This window comes from Amblyomma mixtum, chromosome 2 (assembly GCF_055824585.1).
Source record: "Amblyomma mixtum isolate Tamu chromosome 2, ASM5582458v1, whole genome shotgun sequence".
Taxonomy (NCBI): Eukaryota; Metazoa; Arthropoda; class Arachnida; order Ixodida; family Ixodidae; genus Amblyomma; species Amblyomma mixtum.
In genome coordinates this window covers 268478967-268504459 of record NC_143013.1, presented here as the reverse complement: position 1 = coordinate 268504459, position 25493 = coordinate 268478967, and the positions used below count along the sequence as shown (strand labels likewise).

Here is a 25493-nt window from a genome sequence, read left to right as displayed (position 1 = left end):
CCAACTAGCTCAGCTTTCTGCCTTTTTGCCATTTTGCTTCACTGACTAATTTATAATTTATAGACTTTTCCAAAGCGGTCTCTCTGGGTGTCGCCACATTGCTTTCTGGGCTGTTCTGTGCCCCCCGCTCTAGTGCGGTGGAAGCGGCGGCGGAACGGCTTTGCAACAGCCGGCATCCCAAATCATTCCAAAACGTTGTATCTTAGGCTGTCTGGGCCAATGAGACCGTTGAACGCAGCTGCTAGGCTTATGTCTTATTTCAGGTAGAAATTTAGAAAATTTTTGAGCACTAGAGACCTACGTTATCTTAATGGAACAAAATGGAGGTTTTCACCCGAATGATGACAGCCACCATTCAAAACGGAACACAGACATTGCTGCACTCTTGGCTGCCCTATAGGGCACTTCGAGAGAAGCGTTAGCACGGAGGCACCCGAGGCTACTGCAACGGTGCGTTTTTCTTTAGTAACTCTATCCGGTCGTGGTTAGCGCACGCCAATGGTCCGCTGCCATATATTCTCGAATCGCGCCCAGGCCTTTACACCTCCGGGTTTTCCGCGAGCTGTTCCGAGCATAGCGGACGACCGGGGTCGCACGGCGCGTTTCCGGCGGAGCTGCTCGTTCGAAGACGCGTGCGGCGGTGGTTCGGGTCGGGCTGTGGCGGCGGCTGCGGCGGCATGGGCGTGGGCGGGGCCTAGAGCGGGGTGACCACCTCGCCCGTGTACGTGGGCGACTCGGAGGACTCGCTGGGCTGGCGGCGCTGCGGCTCGCTGCTCGTCGAGCCCGACAGTGCGCGCACGATCTTGGGGTTGTAGAGCTTCGGGTCGGACACCATGCGCACGAAGAAACTGCGCCGATAGCGCAGGCTGTGCTGCTTCCTCTCCAGCACGAACACCTCGTCGGCCGACTCCTCGGCGATCTTGGACTCCTGCGAAGACCGCGAGGGGGCGCAGTCAGTCAGTTCCGGAACGCGGGAGAGTGCAAGTTTACGAAGGCTGTAAATCGGGCTAGTTGGGCAAATTGGTTTTTGAGGAAAGGAAATGGCGCAGTATCTGTCTCACACATCTCGGCGGACACCTGAACCGCGCCGTAAGGGAAAGGAAGGAGGTAGGAGCGAAAGAAGAAAAAAATGGAGGCTTATCAAGGTTAAGCCCAGTGGATGCGAAGCATCTCCTTAGCGTTTGGAGGCATCTTGACCGCATACACGCCCGGCGCAAAGACGCTGGCGCGGTGCGGCACAGAGACTGACGCGACGGCGGGCGCTCGCCGCCTCATCCCTGGCGTGACGTCACATATCACGTGATGCAGCGATGGTGGCGCCGCCGCCGCGTCGCGCGCGACGGCGCGAACCGAAGCGTGAAGGCCTCCGCCGGGCGACGTCCGACGGCGCGATATGAGGCCCCATCTGCAGCCGGTGTGACGTCACGACGTCATCACGTGACGTCACATCATGTGATCTCACTTCAAGGTCAATGGTGGCCACCGCCGGGAGGCTACCGACGGCGCGATATGAGGCCCCATCTGCAGCCGGTGTGACGTCATCACGTGACATCATGTCACGTGACCTACTTGAAGGTCAATGGTGGCCACCGCCGGGCGTCGCGCGAAGGCCCGAAACCTAGGTTAATATGCTTCGCATAAAAGAGAAAGAGGTGCCTTAGTGGAGGGCTCCGGAATAATTTCGACCACCTGGGGATCTTCAACGTGCACTGACATCGCACAGCACTCGGGCGCCTCTTGCGTTTCACCTCCATCGAAACGCCGCCGCCGCGGTCGGGTTCCCCGGGTACTCCGTCTCGGTAGACGGGCGCCTTACCACTGAGCCGCCGCGGCGGGTTTGGATATCACGCATGTTTGGTTTTGGGCTGTGTAGTTATGAGAATGTCCTCCGTTCTTGTAACTCGCGACACGTCTTAGGACCCTGGATAAACGTTAATACCTGCGGTTGCTAAGCTACACGTTCTCACGGAATGTCTGCCTGGACGGTGCCAGCCGCGCTGAGGAAGGGGAAGTGAGCACAGGGAATTGCGGAGGGTTTAATGGTAAGCGGAGACGTCCTTCCTGGAGGGAAGGGCGTCCCCCTGGGTTGGTGCTCACGGCCAAACCCCGTGGACTCAGGTCTGGTGGTTTGGCGGACCAAAACGCCTTCATCTTCCAGGCGGAGGGTCTACGCTTGACTTACTGGCCTAACGAATGTTATTGACGCTCACAAACTGGAAAGAGCACAACTAGCAGTCAGTTTCTATAGTTCTGCTTTGTCCGGTGTCTGTGTGTTCTGTGTGCCCTTAGTTTTAGTAAGAGGGTAGGTTCAATTTGATGGTCGGCAAAGCACGTGCGGAGTGAAGTGAAAAGATGATGATTTGGTGAAATGCGCCCGCACGACACCCGAATAGTGACGTTAGTGTGCAAGACAGCGGCTTTTGTAACTCTTGGGGTTGCATATATTAAGAAGAGCTCCTGCGCTGTGGAGGACGGCATCAGACACGGCCATGATGGTTAGCTGAAAATACGCCACCCCGTGCGCCCCTATGTCTGGAGGTTTGAAATAAAATAGCGGCCTTCATTGCGGCTGCGTTTCTTGGCGTGCGGAGTGTGGGGCTTCCTTTACATCGACCTTGAGCGGAGTTTAGAGAACTCAACCTTAGTCACATGAAGTGAGTGAGGAATTAAGGAGAGCAATGACAGACCCACCGTGGTGGCTCAGTGGTTAAGGCGCTCGTCTACCGAGCCGGAGTACCCGGGTTCGAGCGAGACCGCGGCGGCCGCGTATCGATGGAGGCGGAGCGCAAAAGGCGCCCATGTGCTGGGCGATGTCAGTGCAAGTTAAAGGTCCCCAGGTGGTCGAAATTATTCCGGAGCCCTCCACTACGGCACCTTTTTTTCTCTTTATTCTTTCACTCCCACCTTCTTCCCTTCCCTTACGGCGTGGTCCAGGTGTCCACCGAGCTATGCGAGACAGATACTGCTCCTTTTCCTTTCCTCAAACCAATTTGTAATTTACAATATTACAGTGACAGACGCTTGATACAGTGAGAGAGCTTGATCGGCAAGGAGCATCGAAAAACGGTCTCCTTTATAATTAGGGTCTTATACCTACAAGCACCCGTCTTACCTATTTTGATCCACAAACACGCAACTTACAACCAAATCTGTAGTGGGAGATGTCAGAATCAACATCTTTCCGCAGCTCATCGCTGTGAATACGCCGTGAGTATGCGAGTGCGCGAGTTCGCGAGTACAATCCCGACAGTGTCGGCCGCATTTTGGTGAGGCAAAATGTGTTTACGTCCGTGCACTGATCTTTCGACACATGTAATGTCAGGTTTTCGAAATTGATCCGGTGCCCTTCACAGCGGCATGCCTTATTGGCCAGATACCTTGGTTTGCCACGTAAGATGACTGCATGAATGAACGAATGAAAGAATCAATCACTCATTCAATCAATCTATCAATCAATCAATTATAAACTCTATGTGAGAGATTATAACGCAAGGATCACTCGTTTAAGGTATAACTTGACTTTTTAATAGTCCGGCGGAGTTTTATCAATCAATATCGGATCAAACGCGCCATTTATACCCCATTCCCATGGGCGCCGCCATGTTGGAGAAGTAGCGCCATCTAGTGATTGGTCCTAGCATGACGCAATGCTGGCGACAGGCAGCACCTTCGTTTGGCTGAGCAGGAGCAGTCGCTAGCTGCGCTGTGTAATCGCGTTCTTTTGTGCAGTTCTTTCCTAGTGGTGAAATTTTCTTCAAGGAGAACATTAATCTCATATGGATTTCGCAGCTGTGTCTGCCCTTATTCTGTGTTGTTGTCGCTGGCCCGGAGTGTCTTTGCGCTCGCCAAGTATGCGTCGCACAAGCCCGCGAGTTATCAATGTAAATAAATCATGCGGTTGGAAAGCAAGATATGTTGTTTAGAGTGTTGTAAGAGCAGAAATCTCCACGCTATATCGATATGGCACTATTGTGTATCGTATTGTGGCAGCCTTTAATCCGGCACACATCGGATATACGATCACCAGTACGGACTAAATACGAAAAAAATGTCATCTGTGCACTTGAATATACTCGTGCGTAGTTTCTCATTGCAATGCCTTATCACCACTAGGCTGGTTCTCAACATGGCTTGATATTTTGCCGTCTAATGTTTCTTCCTCTGGTACATATGAGGAAAGTACGAACGGATCACCTGCCGACAAATGTTGCTTATCAGCAAAATTCAAATCTGTACATAGCTATCCTGAACTCCTTCGCTGAAGACATACTATACGTGTGCGGCCAAAATAATACGGAGGGACATTCACATTCGAACTTTTCTCCTGCGTTCCGTAGAGAAAATATCAAGGTTTAATTTAGGTTGTGGGGTTTAACGTCCACAAGCGATTCAGGCTATGAGGGACGCCGTAGTGAAGGGCTCCAGAAATTTCGACCACCTGGGGTTCTTTAACGTGCACTGACATCGCACAGTACACGGGCCTCTAGAATTTCGCCTCCATTGAAATTCGACTGACGCGGCCGGCATCGAACCCGCGTCTTTCGGGTCAGTAGCCGCGCACCATAACCACAGCCACAGCAGCAGCAAAATATCAATGTTCTTTGGGTTATGTGTGACCGCACCGTTTTCGCTAGGTTAGGCTTGCGAGAGGTTTTATCGTCGAAGCACGTCTGATATTATTATTGCCGCAAATCTACCACTTGAATTTGCCATGTCCGCGTAGGGTTCGATTCCGGCCGCGGTGGTTGAATTTCTTTGGAGGAGAAATTCTAGAGGCCCGTGTACTGTGCGATGTCAGTGCACGCTAAAAAAGAACCCCAGGTGGTCGAAATTTCCGGAGCCCTCCACTACGGCGTCTCTCATAGCCTTAGTCGCTTTGGAACGTTAAACCCCATAAACCAACCAACCAAAAAATGCTTCGTCTTCATCAAAACGGACCTATCCTATACAAAGGCGGCAGGAAATTAGTTTTGCGCATTTGTGATTAAAGCGTGCAGAACACTACTGCTTGGGAAAGAACACATGCAGATGCGTCCGATGTGTGTTCCTCAGTACGTAACTATGCGGCACTGCCCGGCTAAAGCGACCACACCAGCGAAGTAGTAAGGTGTGGCAGTTAAAGTATCTTTCGTTTTCGTCTTTTCTTCCCTTATAATCCGAGTAGGTGGACCATAATCCTGCCGAAGACTCATCTGGAGCCTGAGGACGATCTCTTAAAAAATTGCGAGGACACTTTGACAACTAAAGTGTACAGAGGCGAAAGCCGAGGACACTATGCCGTGACGACTTCCGGTGGACGTGACGTTGCACCATTCCCGTGGCTATATCGATACCCAAACTATACATCTTTCGGGAATCTTAAGTGTTAATTGCGCTTAATTACACATTTTTCCATCTAATTTGACACAAATCCGACGTTTTTCCCACCATTCTGTGGCAATTTTCACTATGCCGCGATGAATTCCGGTGGATGTGACGTCACGCCGTATCCGTGGTTATATCCACATCCGCGCTGTTACGACGCAATTTCGACATTTTTGACTAATTAGGTAACAAATTGTTCTACAGTCATCAACCTTGGCTTCTAGATTCATTTTTTCCTCCTCTATCTGAAGCAACAATTCATTTTCTTCTATCTTTTTTAGTTCCCCAGTTAACACGCTGCCAAAGGTGTGACACCTTCTAACGGACGACAGTATGAGCCATTATAGGCTTTCGCCTTAAAATTTCGCTTCGTTAAGATGCTCTGGAAGCGCAAGAAAAGAACTGGCTTCTAAGCCCAGCTAGCGTACAACGCAGAGGTCGCCGCTTGTGCGTAGCACAGATCAGCGATAGGAGTTAGGTTCCCCTCTCCTATACGCTTCGGCCGCTTTTCTCATCGCCCATGAAACACTGTGCACTCCCGACACGTAGTTTGCAATTGCAAACAGCTGATGACACTGTAGGGAAACTAGCAGTTATTTTATCCTGTATTAAAAGCTCAATGCCTCATGTGTCATTAAAGGAACACTCTACTGCGGAAACGAGTACAAAAATATTGGCACACTCTTGAAGATTTTTCTCTGTGCTGACAATAACGAGGGCCGAACTCGCGGTTGTGGCAGGAATTTTCATTTTAAATTGGCAAAGAAAGTCAGATCAGACAGGATGGTGGCACCATGCTGCGTTCAAGCTTCGTAGCTCTTCGTGCAGTCGCGTGGAGGGCATATACTACAATCTATGAATAGGATTGAGCTAACTGAGCATCATACGGTAGGTTATTATCACTCGAATATACTCCAGAAGTCATATTTTTTTGCAACTATTTACCGTTTTTACACTGTTTAAATCTACGTTTTCGTCCTTTCTTAAAATGGTTTAGAAACGCAGACAGCCACTATGCTGCCAGTAGCGCCGCCGTCGGCAGCGCTGCTACCAGTAATTGATACCGCCAGACTTGTTTTACTGACTGTTTTTAAAGCGAACTTAATGCTTTAAACTCAGTCAACGCCTCACTCATTAAAGCTACTACGAATTGGCACTGCCCGCTGCCTAGGCGGCGGAGTAGTCACGTCTGTAATGTCAGGGTTTGCAGCTGTCAACTACCACTAGAAAGCGACGTTCCAACAAAAAACTGCGTTTTAAATTGTTCTGCCGCGTTTCTCAAGCCCACCAGACGGGTATGAGTTATTTGGGGAAACAGCTTTCAACTGCCAGAAAGAAAATATGGTTGATAATTTCAGTAGACGGTCCCTCTACCACTCCAGGCGCGGCTATATTTAGGTTGATCCGTCAAAGCGTACAGTTAGGGCGAGCCTCCAAAATATAACCTGACCTCCTCTTGGCATCATTTTTAGTGCAGGAACCGCAGCATCCGAGTCCGTCCCTCCTGTCCGCATTTTTGGGCACGAATTGCTTATGATGTACCTGAATTATACTTTCCGAGTGCTTCGAGCTGAATTAGAGCCCACGCCGTTGCGGCGCGGAGGCAGCAGCATGCTATCCCTGGTGCTTTCCCGACGCCTTAAATTGCCCGGCATTAGCTGCTATCTGTAGACGTAAATCGCCCTTGCTAACGATTAGTTTGCAGCACCTATAACAAATGGCGGTACGTAGACCGGTCCTGCGTCCCATTGGCGGTTTGGCCCATGCTCAACACATGACGTCACTATGGCACTGGATGTGCTGAGTTATGCGTTTGTATTCCACGGAGGTCTACAGCACAGCGTTATGCTTGAGTGCATTTTTTTTTCGCGCAGCATTTAATGCAGATATTTAGCATTGCGCAATCCGCTACCGTTATTCGCTGGGGCGTGCACCCAACTGCATCTGTGCACCGGCAGGTGCGTGGCAGCACCCGGCCTTTATAGGCCCCCAACGCATGAACAAGAACTACGAACAAGGCTAACTCGAAGACAATACGGCTTTAACATGGCTATGTCTATGGCTATGGCTACGGACTTTAGCTAAGGCTGCCCTTGGCGGGAACGAATACTCCTCACTTTGAAAGCAGTTATGCACTTAGACCACCTAGCGCCTATGACAGCAAAAATAGATGAATAAATTACCGTGCTTTCACGATTACGCCATCTCGTTAAGGCATCTGACCAGCGTAGCTGTTTGCGCTTTAATTATGCTATATGCGATGAAATGGAGAGAGTACACCAACACCTTGTGGATTACGCTCGGAAGGCTCCTCGCTGCCTGTGACGTCACCGGTCACGTGGGTGGTAAAATGGCAGTGATATCACGGTCACGCTATGTACCATGTGAGAGTCACGTGATCATGACGTCATGATCACACAATGTCACGTGACTGGTCACGTGATGACGCGTTAGCGACGCCGCCGCTTACACCCCACGTGAGCCACAACAGCTTCGCTGTACAATATCGGAAGGTGGTCCCTTCCTGTTGTTGCACGCACGATATTTCTTCGGTTATCTATACGTCGTCTTTGCTTCTTCTCACTATTTTCTTAAATTGTTCACTTGAGTAGTCCCGTAGCCCATTTGGCGCGCCTTCTCCATTCCTAGCAAAAGCACAGAGCCCTGCAATAGTTTGGCTCGACTTTCCTCAACTCCCTTCCATTTAATCTACAACCAGGAGCCGTGGTGTCAAGTAACCAAATGAATGAGAAGTGGCTTTACAGTTCTCTATTTCAAACAGCGTATAGGAATGTAGGTAAGCCGATGAAGCTATGTACGAGTATACCTAGATATTCCGCATTTTTTCTCTTTCACGATGAGCACTCTATGTCAAAAGTTCGGAGCCGAGGATGGTTTGCTTCTGGGTCACGTGTTCCCAGCGTTCCAAATCTCTCGAAGGCAAGGGCCGCTGTCGTCTTGGCTCCATCCGAAGGTTAGGATTTGCACTGATGCTACAAGAGCTGCACTACACGACTTAAAAGCAAAACACCCTGGGCTGTAAACTTTTGGCAATGGCTCTACGCATCATACTTACCTTTGGGTGTTGGTACGCAGTGAGAATGATTCAAAGAAAAGAAACAAAGAAAACATGACACACTACGCAAAAAAATTGGGGACGAATATTTGTTTCTATTAACAGCATATGTACAAACGCATTGACATCACTTTAAATATGACAGGCGTATGTTTTTATGTGGATAACATAAACGCTCTTGTGAGCCGTTTGTGACACACTAATGATAATCCCACAGCTACGTACGCTACACATATATGGTTAAACATGCGTAACTTGCATGAAGCAAAGAACAACCCCATAGTACTTGTTTTTTTTTTGCAAGGAAAATGAACAACAACAAAAAAGGTGACAAATGAACTCGAAAGCACTTTCCTTAATACTACGACAATAACAAAAATAATGACGCTGCAACTCTTGCGCTAGGTGACTTTCTATATATTCTTGACTTGAATAAAAGCGGAAACTTTTACGGCCACAGGCCCCAGACACGCAAGTCAACAACAAATCTTTGCGGAGTTAATGGACGAAATAGTCGATGCATCTAAAGAACCATGGCAAAGGTATAGATCCATAGGATGTACTGATAGATCCATAGAAGGTAATGACAGAAAGTCTTTATGCAGCATTACATTCTGCATCACGCTGCCATTTCGCAAATTATGTATTTATTCATCTACTTTCGTAAGGTCTCTATCACGTTTCACTGTGGACTCAAAGGGTTTCTATCATGGTTAGTTCAAGCATCCCAAGCTTTCCCGTCGATTATTGCATGCAAATGGTCATGGCTTGGTTTCAATTATGCTGTTACATTGCTTGCGCAGTTAAGGTAACGCTGTATGTTCGAAATGTCACGCAAAACCGTGCGGTGCGGCCACTAACGGTTTTATTTTCCACGCCAACATTACGTACAAAAAATTCAAGTTACCTCAACTATAATCGACTGAAGTAAATGAACTGTACTGGTCCACTGATACTAACGACGTTTATCCCGCAATAAGGGTGGCTTTGGCGTATCTTTATCCTAGTTTCAAAACATTGAGGCACTGGGAAGGGAATTGATGGCTTTTTATATTACTTTCGTAGGCAAGTTTATTGGGAACAAGACAATGTTAGGAAGTTTGTGGATGGCTGCGCGCCAACATGACAGCAAAAGCAGCAGCCTCAACCACTTACTGGTGTAACAGAAGCGTGAATGACAATAACTTCCTCGTTCGACCGCACCTGTCTCTCGCCGTTCTGATCCTCAGACATTTAATACATGTTCAACATTTCCTCTTCAGTTTCTCCTCCTAAGGGAAGATGCACGGGCATTCATAAACCAGGAATCCAGGCACATGTGATGTATTTGTTGACTGGCATATGTTCCAGTATCAAAATCATAAGCATGCACAAGCCACATGCAGTGGTCAGCTCTTCATGCAGCTTCCTTTGTTCATATGTACTAGCATGCCATTTGACACTGCTCGAATCCGCTACGAGCGCGCAATGGTGCACGTTTCATGCAGGCACTTAGGAGTGACGTGACATCATGCTGGGAAAAAGGAACATAGCTGCCTTTTTAGCACTTCTCTTCACCTCGAGACAGCACAATTATGTTAACCCGAAAATAACCTGAATAGGGAGACGCCCACGTAGATAGAAGAGTGAGCGAATCTGATTTTTCCGTTTCTTTGAGGTTTAAAGGGATTACGATCGAATTTTATGCACTAGTATCAATATTTCTCTCTCGACAGAACAAAAAAAAAGATATTTACCGAAGGCAGGGATTTATTTGATAACTATTTATACCCTAAATATTACACATATTTTTGTATGTACATTTCTATAGTGCTTGCCACTTTGACAATCGGTATTGAATGACTTGATGTATGCTGACTAGCTATAGCACTTGCTTCAATTACAAGTAACCACGAATTAGGCGTCCCGCCCTGAATGGCATGCACCACATCGCACTCATAAGCGGCGACGAGCAAAGAGACATTGGCTGACTGAAGATGTTCGTTAGGCCTAACACTCGGAATAACACATAACTACATGCTATACGCGAACAACTAACTCAAGGCATCCCGAAATAGCACACTGGACGCCGAACCGACACCGCACGTTGGTAAGTCGTCCGTTTACAACAGCGTCAAAATGGAGCAGTCTTGATGACTTAAGTCGGTTCCACAGTTTCCCGCTTTGCTGGAACGGCATCCATGTTGCACAGGGGTGAAGTAGTCGGGGTGTGCAGTGGATAACATGCATGTGAACGAGCAGCCCCCGGCACAAGACATGCAGGAGCAGCCATTCGTGCATATTGCACTCAAACTGGTGCAGTTGCAGGCAAAAGGGTTTGGTGGTGGTTGCAGGGTTAGGCACAGCCGCTTCATCCGTGGGTCATCCTGTCCGAGCAACTTATGTAGCTGTCGTACGTCGTGTCGAGCACCGTGTGGTGAGGCTCCTGAAATGATGCGGCCACATTCATGCACGGCATACTCAGCATACAAATTGTGGAGGGTGGTCAGAAAGTGAGGCCCTGGAGTTTATGCCCGGTGGAGTTCAATACATCGGTCGAAACAGAGGTTATCTGATGCTCTGCTATCGGTCAAGACCGCCCCAATATCTGAAGATGTTGCTGCCTAGGTAATTTTTCAATCACAGTGTTTACTTTCTCTTGCTATTTTAACTAATATGCACAGTGCCCATTGCACGCTGTTGTGTCTCGTTGCCGGGCCAACTACGTTGCAGCTTGTGTTTGAATTACGAATAAATAAGAAACACCGAGCACTCAGCACTTTGTTTTACACAAGGCCGAATAGCTGACTGCACAGTTTTCATTCTGGGTATTTTTCAGAAACCTTTGTCGGACAACGACAACCGTCACGCAAAACTGCAGGTATTGTCAATGCTCTCAGCCATAGTCCTTGTTTCTATCGCCCGTGCTGCTACGTTTTATGAAAACCCTGAAGAGAACGCTTTTATTCCCCCTCTTCTTTCCGCTCGACAAATGACGCAAAATTAAACGAAAAGACATTGTTTTGTACTGGTGGAAGCATTACTATTACTGAACGCAGCGGGCACGAATTCTATGGTCAACATCGTACGTTCTCCACTCCATAACTATAGGTTGCAGTACAAAGGAAGCGATAAAGAAGGTATAGTCGGGGACAAAAGTCTCCGGACCACGTGTTCCTCAAACGAAGCATATAGCTCTACTATCAGTGAGCGGCTGGAGACCGCACTCGTGGAGATGAAAGAACAAAAATTTAACTTTTACCTCCACAAGTGTGGTCTCCAGGCGCCGACTAATGGCAGAGCTATCGGCTTCGCTAGAAGAACGCGTGGTCCGGAGACTTTTGTCCCTGACTGTACGCCCGTGTGAGTGCCTTTTTCACACACATTCATGCTGCTTCACAGTACTCTGTGCAGGTGCCGCTGTGCTACACAAATATCTCCACAATATTACATACAGCGCTCGTGCCCTGTGTACCTTTTTCGTCTGGCCATTGGCTCTATCGCGTTAAGACCTATAGTTACGAAATACTGACGCCCCAAAAAATCTAGCTTGGTCAACCAAATTTTTCGCTCTTCGCGCGTTACGACAGAATCAAAGCCTTCGTACCTCAACGCAAGTGTTAAAATTGAACACTAGGAAAGGGGGGAGACCACTGTTTAACAAACTTGCTATCGTGCGACGTTGTCTGCTAAACTGTACTTCCAGCCGCGATGTTGTACTGATAAGCTTACCCTCACGCGGTGTTATGCGGATGAACTTAATGCTGATTTTATTGTGCTAAACTATAACTTACCGACACAGGCAATGTTGCTTGACCACATTGTACACACGCCATATTATGCTGCCAAAGTACCTTTATCATATAACTTTATATTACATGCTAGCTATACTCACGTGCGATGTTATAGGAGTGAAATAACTAGTTTACATTCTATTCTAATCATCCTGTAAGACAAGGCGTATAGCGGACAACACAGACTCTCAAGAATTTCAATAGTTCTTGTTTGCACTAGCAGCAGAACATAAAGTTTTCACAGTATTGCGCTGAATCGCATTTCCCAAAGCAAAGTCAGTGTGCCAGCTGCCAGAAACTTTTAAGACCTGACGTGAGATCACTCACTGCAAACGCCATGGCTCAAAGCAGAACTATCTATTTCAACGCCTGCACACCTGATCGAATAATGTTGAATGTTTCTTTTGCTTTATTGTATGTTCCCGAGTAAGTATACATAGTTTTATTATTTCTAGCTGTTCAGAAATTAACCTAAGTTGCTTATTCTACACCTATAATAATAATATTTTGCCAAACTAATTTACCTTTTTTTTGCGTTCGTCGGTTTAGGGACCATAACGGAGAAATGTTGGAAGTTCATGACTTGTATATAAAATCATTTTGGTTAGGCATTGCAAGGTTTCAGTGCTAAACTATAAGTTTTCCATACGCAATGTTATTTTGCAAAAGTATGTTGCCGCACGCGTTGCTGCGGTGATCAAATAGCTTACACGTGCAGTGTTATACTGTTAAAGTTAATTTCCCACAAAGATGTCTTAGTGCTAAACAAGCTTGCATTGAGCAATGTTACTCTCAAACTTGCCTAAAACAATGCATCAGCGCTTAACTTACTTGACCACAGCAATGTTTTAGTGCCAAACTTGCCCACAACATTCCAGCTAAACTTGCTAGTCCACAACGATGTTTCAGTGCTAAAACGCTTCCTGGCCCAAAACAAATGTTTTAGAATTAAATTTACGTAACCACAAGTTGTTTTGTGCTAAATTTGTTCCACAACGATGTTTCAGTGCTAGAAGGCTTACTTGTCCAAAACAATATGATATTGCTAAACGCGCTTGCCCACAATGTTTTGTGTTAAACTTGCGCACAGCGATGTTTCAGCGCTAAACTTGCCGAAAACAATGTTTTAGTGTTAATTTTACTTGCCCATATTGATCTTTTGTGCTGAACTTGTTCTTAACGATGTTTCAGTGTCTTACTAACCCAGAGCGATGTTTGTGCTAAACTTGAGCACAGCGATGTTTCAGCTCTAAATTTACTTGCCCAAAAACTTGCGCTCGACGATTTTTCAGTGCCCTACTAGCCCACAACGATGTTCTGTGCTAAGCTTGCACACAACGATGTTTTAAATTTACTTTCCCCAAACAATGCTCTAGTTCTAGACTTACTTGCCCACAGCGAAGTTTTGTGCTAAACTTGTACACAGCGAAGTTTCTTTGCTAAGCTAACTTTCCCACAAAAATGTTTTAATGCTTAACTAGATTCCCAGCAAGCAATGTTTGACTGTTACAGGAACTCACCCACTACGGTGTGGTAATACAAAACTAACTTCTCCGCACGCGGTGATACACACTGTGGTTAGACAAGCAACATGTCTCCTCTCCTCGCACGCAGGAGCAATCTGTTGTTCTCACCTTTTCCTCCTCCTTCTTGCCGATCTCGTGGGCGAGCAGGTCGAGCAGCTCGGTGGTGAACTGGCTCACGATGTGCCATGCGTAGGCAATGTCCGCGTCGCATGCGTTGGGCGCGCACACGCAGAAGCGGATCACGTAGCGGTCGTTGAGCGACGCCGGAACCATGTGCAGCTTGCCCGACGCGTTGATGCTGGACAGCAACTTCTCGTTCAGCTGGTTGGAGCCCTGCGGGTGACGGAAACGCCGCTACTGAATTTGTCGTGTAGCACGTAACAGCCGTGGTTTACAGAACTTTTATGCCTTTCCGTCAGAGCGACATTGATTCTTATATTTAAAGTTTAACAGACAAATTAACGATGTCATTGTAACAATAAACCATTTGGTTGCTAGTCAGCGCTGGTGTTTGTTCTTCTCTTGTCTCGTCTTCCATTGTGCTGTTTTTTTCTAGTTCTTCAAACATGTACCAACCAGCCCGTATTTGCACTCTTCTGGAAGTCATTTTTCTGTCCTCTCACTTTGGCTCACAAATGGAATTCTCTTCCTTTCGCATTATCAACGTTCTTCAGTAGATTGCTGCCTGGAAAGATTATGTCGGCCGCTTACCGTTTATCGTTAGCGCAGGAAATGACGGAATGCGTGAACCGTGTGCACTGATTCGCGGAAGTTTTCACTCCCTGCGCCCCCCCTCTGCGCTTCCCAGATAACAGCCACAGATATGTTACTTCGATCAAAGTGATAAAAAAAACAGTCAACGCAGTCTGTGCATGAAAACACAACCTCATAAATATTAGACATATGCATGCATCTGCGCGCCTACCCATGGAGAGCGGAAGCGCTAGCTGCGATGAGTTAACATGCTTCGGCCATTTACCTAGTGTCAGAGAGTAGCTTGCACATGTGCAATAATCTCCGAAGAACAAAAGTAGTAGCCCTTATCCACTGCGGAATGTGTAAGCGTGGAAGCTGTGCATTTTCTAGTGTCACTCAGGTAATTGGGAGCGATCATGATAAGCTTGTTAGAGAAATTCTTGAGGCCTTGATAATCTGCAGGACCTGGTCGAACACGTTTTAGAGCGGTATCTACTGCTCTGCTCGGTAAAGAGTTACAAATTTTGACTCAAAGATAACAGCTGCTGCTCTTGAATATGTGGCGACAGACTCTGTACATGTTTCCGCGCAGCCTCCGCCTTGTTATCAACCGGCCCAGCGTAACACGGCCACACGCTGGACTGCGTTACCGATAAAACACAGCGCCACAGCTGCGTCATCCGAGGCATGCGTCGCCGGCGGTGGCTACAAATACCCGATTGGGAAGGGCGGCTTTTTCCTTTTGCTAGCGAGACGAGCGTAGCGTTTCTATGCTCGCCCGCTGCCACCGCTAATCGAATAAACAGTTGTCACGTTTTTATGTTGGGATTCGTCCTTCAGCAGAAACGACATCCCACAAATGCATCGGTGCCTGTGTCGTTCTGCTTGCGTTCAGCGATGCTGGCTGCAGGCTTGTGCTTTGTGTGAAATTATCGCTCTCAATATGTGTCCACTCGAGACTTCATGTTTGCTTCCTTTTACGCGCTGTGTTTTAATGCGTCCCTGGGCATGGATGTTTTTGTTCCTCGGGTGGGAAGCATTTGAATAATGGTCAGTCGTACGTTAGCGCTTCGTTTGTGTTTTCTTCATCCCGTCCGTTTTACGCTTAGTTTTCAACGATATATCAACCCCCTCGTAACTGGCCTTCGCTGTACTGAGTGGGCCCTCCAGTTAGTATCCTCGCCAGCGTCACTTGTGCGGCCTCCTGCGATAATACAGTTTATTGTAGCAGTCACCAGCGCTGTTTGCTCTTTTCGTTTTCAGCTTTAAATGGTATTTGAGAGATATGACACTGCGCTCCGACGGGCTTCATGTTTGCCGGACGTGTGGTGGCTTACCTTGAGCCGGAAGCAGACAAGGCCAAAGATGACCTGATTCACCACTTCAAAGCGAGGGTCGCTCCGCACCAGCTGCTCAAATTTCTTGGCAAGTCGAACGTGCTGAAAGGCGTAAGTAAATCAATCAATCAATCAATCAATCAATCAATCAATCAATCAATCAATCAATCAATCAATCAATCAATCAATCAATCAATCAATCAATCAATCAATCAATCAATCAATCAATCAATCAATCAATCAGTATCGAGCAATCAGTGAATCAAAACAAGCGTTCAACACGTACCTCTCGTATGTAGTGCTGCAGTCCCTTAATCCCGTACCTCCTCACCACGAACCACAGCTTGAGCGACCGGAACCTCCTGCTTAGGGGAATGCCCCAGTGCTGCGTACGCATTGGGAAAAAGAAAATATTTATGTGTAACAGGGGCTCTAAGCCGAAATAATACAGCTACCTAAGAGCTTTGTTAGGCAGGATGGCAGTCTTAGGAGGAAATTAAGTGCTTGGTAATATTGACTGTATTTTTGTGCCCTAGTGAAAACATAGCTACTCTTTTAGTTGTCGACTCTTAGCAAGTTTTTATACGGCGTGCGTGGAGGCTTTGCCTTTGTTTCTCTTTCGGGTATTCTCCCTTTCGTACACCCAGCCGTACTACCACCCAAGCTAGGCTGCAAGGCATGCGCGTGTAGTCATGCACAACATAACCTGAAACGACGGAGCGACAACCGAAAACTGCCCGTGGCTCAGTAGAGTTTCGAGAACTTGAGCCGATAACAGAATAATCACCGGTCCAATAATTCACTTAAGACTCTCGTCTCGCTGTTCGTGTTCTCGCGGCTGCATGGAGCCATCAGTAAATTTTAGCCGACTCTCCGTCATTTCAGGTTAGCCTGTCCACGACTGTACGCATTCTGCACTGAAAGCATTGGTTTTTAAGTAACAGACTGCAAATTTCTATACCTGTATCTAGGCCTGTATCTAGACTTCTATACATCTGTGGGTGCCTTATACCCCCAGATACCGGATGTTTCACCTAAGATGTTCCGCAATTTTTAGAAATGGGGTTTTTGAGTTAAAAGAGTCCGTTTTTTGGCATAGCATTTTCAGCGGTGCCGCGCACCAGCATAAAGCTAAGACGAGCTAACTAATAGGCTGTTAAACTGATGTTGAATAGTTAACTTTTTAACTATTGCCGTTAGTTTCCCTATTTATTGAGAGGCGTGTAGCCCACCGTAAGTAATATCGGTATCAGCTCTTTGAACTTCGAAAACGCGGTTACCCTCGGCACTGTGGCGCAAAAAAATTTCTCTACATCGCACCATAACAGATGCGCTTTCGAAGAGCTTGCAGGCAAAGCTACCCTTCCAGTCGACGTATCTCTAGAAACAGCCAAAGTTTGCTGGGCCACAGCGCCGAGGATAAGTGCGTTTTCGAAGTTCTAAAAGCTTATATGGATAACACTTACGGTGGCATACGCGCCTGTGGGTAAATAAAGAGCCTACCAGTAATAGTTAAAAAGTCAACTCTTCAAACTAGTTCACCAGCCCACTGTTACACAGCTGCACTGCTTACAAGGCTACGCCAAAAAAAGTGCTCGTCTAACTCAAAACACCTATTTTAAAAAATTTCAAAACATCTTAAGTAAAACACCTGGTATATAATAGGCCTGTACCTGCCAAATACAGTTGTTACCTGAGCAATCTCCGCTTATTTTCTTGTCTATTTTAATATGCTCTGCTCGCGTTTGTGTTGTCAATAGCGATCAAGCACGCGATAGCGCAAACTGCAAATGCTTTTCGGAGAAATTTTCAACCTTTTCGGTTCGCATGATCTGGATAATAGTCTGCTCGAATTAGAATTTGCTCGCAGAGACAATTTGATACCATGGCGTCATGCTTGAACTGCCAGATATACTTCCCGGGAAACTTGATAACATAGTCAGCACGCGTTGGTGTAAAGGCCATATACGGTACTTACCCTGTAATCAATTGCTTTATCTGAAACGAAAAGCAGTGATTGGAGAGTTAGATGAATGTAAGTTCATTCAGGCTCTCAAAACGTTCTTCAATGCATATAAAAGGTGCATGCTATTTTTGTTCATTGTTCAGTAATTGCTGCTTAGTCAACAAATATACCCAGGATAAGGGTAAGCGAAATGCATGCCCACCTGAATAGCTGTGCTGAAGGTACAACGGGTCTACAACCAAGGCTTGCGTCAACTTGAATCTGTCTTTTACCCTGCAAGAGAGAGGGGTATTTTATGCGCATAAGAGCATTAGCATGCGGCACGTTCGAAAGAAGTGCGCACCGGGCGATACCTAACGACACCTAACGTAGCCATACAGAGATACTCACCACATCAGAGAGCAGTCGAAGTTTACAAGCATCCACTTGTTGGGGTTAATGTTGAAAGACATTGCGTACTGTAACAAAAAAAAAAAACAGCGAGAGATTTTAGGAAAAATTCTTTGCAGGTTGTTTGTTCGGCACAACTATACTGACGCGATTATTTTAAACCCTGATGTACCGTCAGGCCGGAATGAAACGCCAACGCACGTATGCCGAATTTTTGCACTCTGCAGGGAGATATAGCCTCTGCCACGCCTTTCCTTATGACTGCTTATAACCCCTTCACAGAGCGCCCGAGAGCCGTTTCAAAAAATTTGGCGGCGCCTTGCGACCACAAGGAAAATTACATATCGAGCAAGGCACGGCCTGTGTGCACATGGTCACGTGACCGCGGTGTCCGACGGCGAAAGTTAGGCGCGCGCCCACCAGGGGCGCTGTGACTGTGTTACGAGCCACGAATATGTCCACTGACGATTACCTCCCAGAAACAGCTCCCAAAGTGAATGTAAGGAAACCCGTTTGTTAAACTAAGTACTGAAGAAGGTATCCGCAGTGAAGGACTTCATAGCTCCAGTGTAGGCCTACCTCGAGACCCTTGTGCAGATACTGGAACTCCGGGCAGATGAAGGCGCTGCCCGCGTAGGCGGCGTCCACGTGCAGCCAGGCGCCTTCCTTCTGGCAGAGCGGACCGATCTCGGCCAGAGCGTCGAAGGAGCAGCATGACGTCGTGCCCAGGGTCGCGCTCACCTGTGAACACGTAGGTCATAGTGTCATGCATCGATAAGAGTTCGCGGATTGTGTAGACTGGGACGCAAGTATACCACATCTGTTCCATCTGTTAAATGCTCGTATAGTCTTGATAGCGGCACAGCTCCCCATAGCTCCCTCTTTTCGACCGCCGACGCGCTGAGGTTCCACAGAATTATGAAGGACGGATGGATGGCAGAAACGTGGTAGAGGATGCGACTACAAGTAGTTAAAAAAAAAAAAGGTTTTTTTGAACCTTAACCTACACTACCTAACAATTCGTAAACTTCTTTCAATAATAAATTCTAAGTTTTGAGGGATAATGATTTTGAAGTTGAATTTTGAAGTTTATACATTGATTTTGTTATACAGGTAACAAACGCGCAATAAAGCAGGAGCTAAAGGCGTAGCCTGACAAGGGCTCTTGCCGTATCGAGCAGTAACGGCACACAGGATGCAATTTCACGCCAAACTAACAATCATATACAATACATCTTGTACAGACAGTAAACGTTGAAATTGAACAAAAAAGAAAATTCTACAAACACTAGCAAGCATGTAAAATACATTTAATGCACATAGCACATGCTCAAGAGAAAATTAAATAACTGTATTCTAACAAAACAACATAAGGGGAACCTATAAAGTTAAATATTTTTTATTTCAGTCGCCAGCAGGAATCTTCTCAGTGACCCCTTTGAGATAAGTGCCCTGAAATCAATCCTGTTTCCTACAGTCCTCTCTTTACGTCACTTTGTCGTTTTTCAGCCCCCAGCGCTCAAACGGTTATTGCTGACGTCCAACGCGCACGTGTTGCCTTCGTTATTCCAGAACCCAGGGGTCTCAACAATTTTGATCATTCCGGAATCAAAACATGGATGGATGGGAGAATACTGCGACATTGTACCTTAGACAATATAAAATAATGCTTACAAAGAAGGGCACAAATCCGGCCTTGCGGTCTTCCTCGATGGCCGCAGCGAGGGTGGAGCCCCGCATGCTGAAGTTATCGTCGGTGTCCAGAATGCGCAGCTTCACGAATCCAATCATGGCCGCTTTCTCCACCGATGAGTGGGCCTGCGGATATGCACAGAGAAAGAGGAGGTAGTCGACACCGTTTCTTTAGTGCTGTCATTATTTACAAGGTAGCTTAAGATTTAGTTTCACCACGTCGTACTTGTGAAGGAAAAAACTCTTAGTCGATACTCGGTAGTTCTTTTGGATGCGTTAGCATCAGCTGTTGCTGCTGATTCTGCTGTAGCTGATGCCCATATGTGTGAAATTTGTAATTCTCTACTTTACAATCATAGATCGCTGGGAGTCCTCATTCCACTTCTGGGACAGTGATGCAGTGGTTAAGTGATGCGATACTGCCCAGGCAGGTGGCTGTTTCAAGTACAGCGACCGGTGGGGCTTGTGATACCATGTTGCTCTTCCCAAATAGCCTCTCGCAACCAATCATTAATTTAACTGCCACCTGCCACAGTGGGCAGGTTGTGATGACGTCACAAGGTTCGCCACGCGACACCCCGGTTGTCCTTTCCGCTCGCACAGACCATTCTAACGCTAATTCATTAATAAGCACAGTTCTCTTCCAGACGCCACCTTTTTCTTCTTTTTTTTTTACCAACACATAACTGGAGACGCTGTCATCTAGAAAAGGATCATTAGCCATTCAAAGTTTTTTTCTTTTTCCTAGACGCCCAAACTTGCGTCATCTGTCGGTCACCAGTAGGAACATCGCGTTACTCATCGTTACTCGCGTTACTTAATTTTCCTATGCGCTGCAAAATCTGACATACAATGATTACTGGATCCCCACCGATTAGTTTCGATTGGCTCAAAAATGAGTGGTGTGGTCACAGCGCTCAAAATTACCACGGTAAATTTGAATTCCCTAAAATTTATGTGTTTTCATTAACAGAGTAATAGAGAAATTGGCATCTAGAAGGACGTTAACCATTCTTCGAAAAGCGGACAGGGATGACTGTAAGAATATGTGCTGAACCGAAAACACAAAACAAGTCCTCTTTTCTTCCTCCTTCGGTGGAGGAGCTATAGCTATCGCTATCGTTCCTTCGCTCGGGCAGGGAAAACACGCCGCGGGAGGGCAGCAGTCCCACCTACCTCCTTGGAGCAGTAGGCCATGAGCTTGGAGAGCAGCACGCCCTCGTCGACGAAGGGCTGTTCTTCCTTGAGTTTCTTGATGGTCGCGTACCTCGCGGCCAGCAGGGTGTTCAGAATGCACTCGCTTGCGCTCGACTGGAAGTTGGTGAGAAAAATTAAAGAAAAACGCTCCTTGGACAAGAAGAATAAAAAAATAAGCAGGCACGAGCCACCTGAGACAAGCATTTATTGCAATACCACATTTTTAACCGCGCTTCATGCAACATTAACGTAGTGGTGTTGGCGTTAAGGGACTGGTGGGGTTGTACTTACATTGTACAGTCGGGGAAAAGTCTTTGAACCACGTGCTGAGTAAAAGGAATCGACAGCTCTATTACTAGTCACAGGCCGGAGACTACACTTTTTGAGGAGAAAGAACAGAATTCCGACTTTTACCTCCACAAGGATCTCCTCCAGCCCCCGGCTAATAATAGAGCTATCGGCTTTGTTTACGCAGCACATGGTCCAAAGACTTTTTTCCCCGACTGTACATGCTGGCAATCACTCCACATCTGTCGACAAGTTTAAACTATGTTCAACTCTTACCACTGCCCTAAAAGTCCAGGGTTCATTAAGAATTACAGTAATGTAGTCCTGCTAGTACGCACCCTCTTAGCTAGTCTACCTTGAGGGAACATCACGTGAGAAACGATGTTCAGTGTCGCATTCCATCTCGTCACAAAGCCACTGCGGAACGACGTTGTAAGCAGTGAGGCGGTGCCGAAGTTTCTCTTCAAAATGGGACAGCTGGCCTCTTTTTGGTGCCTTTTCTTCTTCCCAGAAGCATAACAGCGAAAAGTTCCTTTCGCTACTGCCCTGTTTGTTCAACAACTTCAACATCACTTAATACATGAGATATCAAGAGCGAAAACCGTAGGTGAAATATTTCAAGATAAGAACTGCACAAGGGTGCACGCAATGCACGTTTCTTCACGTAACGCATGTGATAACCGACCGCCCCTTCCGGAAAGAATTGCTAGCTTTCGCTCACCTGAATCACACCACCTCCTTTACTGTTTTCTGACGAGCAGAGAAAATCTTCGGGAAGGTTGATCATTCTTCCTGCAGATTGGAAAAGAAATTTTGCGTGAGATTCACAAGGCACATATAAAGTTGTTACCAACCAACCAAATTCACAAGGCACTTCGCGGAGAGCTTGACAGTTCCTCGGTGACTCTCTCAGTGTTTTGACGAAATGAGAGAGCCCAACAATGACTAAACGCAGTCGAGTATATGTGACACCGATGCTTTCAGATATTGTGCAACACGGAACACATAAGACGCGGTCAAACAAGGACACACATTATTATTTTTATACCAGAGAACTTAAGCTTCTTGACCAGAATTTACGGACCTCACTAGCCGGCACTTGCAAAGAAGATAATCGTAGTAATACAGAAACGCAAAGAATGTCCTTGTTTTAATTCTCAAATCATACGTGCTAAAAGTTGCTAGCTGTGCACGAGTGTTTGTGTCTTGAGGTTTCTTTGTCCACATCTTCTGTGTCGACTCTGCAAGATCTACTCGCTAAATGATCAGTCCGTAAAACAGCAACCGACACAAAAATAAGGCGCATATTTGTATCTGTTTTAATGCGGTTTGCCCTTAAAGTAACTGCGTTTCTACTGCCAGTGCGAGAGACATTCTGTTGACAACGTACCGATCCAATCCAACATGATCACCTCCAGCTCTGTGCAAGCCGGGCTGGCTGCCTGCATTGAGGAGAAAAAAACAGGCACGTGAGTAATCAGTTTAGCCAAAGCGCACGGTTTAGCTCACTGAAGTCCTCACGGCCTGTGTGGCCCCAGCGCTAACCACTGCCATGCACGCAACCATCCGATTACTGCGCTGGTTTTTGGGCTTTCCGCTTGTGCTCATGCCATCGTCACTAACACTTAAGGGGCATGCTTTCTTAAACCACTTACACTTTTATTACATCGAGTCACCGTGCCAACGTGAGATTGGATCTAAGCGTTACGGAAACGTCAGAGCTCTGTGATTCTTTGGTGGTACTGCAACTATTGGTCTTGGCAACTCACGATTTCTGCCGCCATTTTTTGAAACTACGCGTGCGCTTTAGACGATCAGGAGATCGGAGGAAAGTACAAATGTGATAAAAAAAGAGTAGGAAGGAACTTTTTCTTCGAAAGGTCAGGAGATGACGAAGATGACATGAGAAAAATTTATAATTAGGATAAACAAGAAAAAGCAGGATAAAGATAAAGCTCACCTGATACAGAAATCGAGAAAGTGTTTTAATGTAATTAGAGAAATCGAGGATCTGGCATGCTTGTTTGAAGCAGACTTCTCATTTTTTTACAGAGCTATTTTACAAGTAGTTTGGTACGCATATAAAAAAAGACGCTTCTTTTTACTTCTGGCATTAGGCAGCGCCACAGTATTGCGGCACAAACCATAATTATGGAACATTAATGTGAACCATACATCATGATTACACACAAAGCAATGATAGTAACGTACATATATACATGCAACAAAGAGATGGAAACACGACAGCACACTCACTGAGGTCTGTACAATGTCATGCAACATGCTGCGGGCATAGACCTCATGCTTAGGCAACACACATACAAAAAATAAGTAGAAGTTCGGATATTGTACTTTGATTGTGAATCACAGTTGCGCTGTGACCTCTGAACGTTGCGTGCCCTACTATCGTATATTTTTCGTGGAATGTCATGCTCCTTCAACCATCGGCATGTATCAGTCAGCTAAATGAGTGAAAATGACATCCAGGCATGGTCTGTGTTCCGGCCGCAGTGGCCGCATCGCGGAGATGGCATAATTCGAAAACACCTGTCTGCTGTGGGATATGACACTGTACGTTAAGGAACCCCAGGCGCTCTAAATTAATCCGGAACCTCCCGCTACGGCGTCAGTTACAGCCCCGTGCGCTACGGACGTTAATCCGCGCATACCATACCGTGGCTTTCTTGCCTTAATTCTTGTATTAATTCGACTGCTTTGTTTGCCTTAGCATATGGTTACGGCGCTCTAGAAACAGGATTCAGACTTTTAAAAACGTGCGATATTAAGCAACTTTGCAGTTAACTGACAGAATTGAAAGAGCGCAGTTGAACGCGGTTATGTTGCAACAGTGTGGGGCACTCCAGACACCTCAAGCGTTACGTAGCTTCAAAAGCACACCTCTCGGCCATGACAAATTTTCACTTTTCTTAGAGAGCGATGCTTGCTTACTGGTACGCCCCTACACAGAAGCCGGGCTGTGTATATCTATCTCATATCTTGCTAAAACACAGCACAGCTAAACACAGCTAAAACACAGCTAAAACACAGTCTCGTAAGCAGGAAAGCATGCCCAGCATGGTTGGTCGACGTTAAACACACTACACGCTTTGTGTCGTGGCACTAAGGTGAAGTCCTTAGCGCGTTACAACACTGCGCGTTGCTCTCAGTTTCATCGTTGCCTGAGGGTGCGCCATCACAGTGGATCGAGGTCATCTTTACATCCACGCCAAGGCAGATGCGCATTCTAATGTTCTCCAGTTGTCCATGACTTGCGCTAGCCATTTACACCATATCCCAAGGGTGGCAGTTCAAAGTGTTATTTAAAAACAAACACAGAAGCATAGATTGTAAGGCTGTCAACACAACTAAAAGACCCTTTCACATTTCTGTCCCTTCGTAATTTGTTTTAAAGCTCCACCTTAAGAAATTTGGAGAATTTATGGCTGGAAGCGAAAGGTGTCTCACCTCTCAGTCACAGTTGCATGTTTGTATGCTTTCTTTTGTGAACTGAAATGTGCCGATGAACACCGAAAGATTTTCGCTATTCAGATTACTATTATTGTTTTGGGCGAGATGGTTCATTTCTTCAAATGCACGTACTTGTGCAAAGGGGACGGGGACAAACGAAGTAAAACATAAGACATGTACAGAGAGCAACTTCCAACTGTTTTATTTCTTGGAAATCAGCTACATTTTTACCACCGAGAGCGGCCACAGGATGTCAAAAGGCTATTATGTGTGAAATTCAAATCAGCATATAGTCGACGCTCTGTACATGTCTTAGTGTCGTTTGTCCCAGTCTTCTTGGCGCAAGTAAGTGTCTTCTAAAAAAAAAAAGATACAAATGAGTTGTAAACAAAAATATGAAATTAGAAATGTCTGACCCAAAGATAACAAAAACGGAACGCAGAGCTCAACGGAATCGGCGCTTTGACAGATAAGCCTCTCTATGCGCAGGCAGAGAACTGGATGTGCTGGACACCTCACCAGAGCGATAAGTAAACGGCGGTGCCCTTTTGTGTTTATCGCTACAAAGGGACGAATTCCAGCCCAAAATCACCTTGTATTACAGACAGTGCGCAGTTTTGAGACGTGTCTCGCAGAACATGCGACGAAGACTGCACGCTCTGCAGAAGATAACCACAGAACGTCTAGACGTCCACAAGCGCAGCGCAAAGAACCCATTAC

General features: G+C 46.5%; 1 protein-coding gene across 3 annotated transcripts in view; it reads right to left on the bottom strand.

The window, feature by feature from the left end:
• Nucleotides 1-464: 464 nt before the first annotated feature.
• Nucleotides 465-25493, bottom strand: part of Tdc2 (Tyrosine decarboxylase 2) — a 137905-nt gene continuing 112876 nt past the window's right edge. For 2 of the 3 annotated variants that reach the window (XM_089573918.1, XM_089573919.1), the window contains 12 exons: nt 22696-22747; nt 22027-22097; nt 20997-21131; nt 19803-19946; nt 18708-18869; nt 18129-18196; nt 17941-18011; nt 17751-17770; nt 16059-16157; nt 15773-15874; nt 13848-14072; nt 465-928 (listed from right to left, as the gene is read on the bottom strand). In XM_089573918.1, the coding sequence (XP_089430044.1) occupies nt 695-928; nt 13848-14072; nt 15773-15874; nt 16059-16157; nt 17751-17770; nt 17941-18011; nt 18129-18196; nt 18708-18869; nt 19803-19946; nt 20997-21131; nt 22027-22097; nt 22696-22747 (1383 nt within the window). In that variant the 3' untranslated portion in view covers nt 465-694. Of the gene's footprint in view, nt 929-8551; nt 10866-13847; nt 14073-15772; nt 15875-16058; nt 16158-17750; nt 17771-17940; nt 18012-18128; nt 18197-18707; nt 18870-19802; nt 19947-20996; nt 21132-22026; nt 22098-22695; nt 22748-25493 lie in introns of those variants that run through there. The other variant, XM_089573920.1, reaches the window with a different exon arrangement.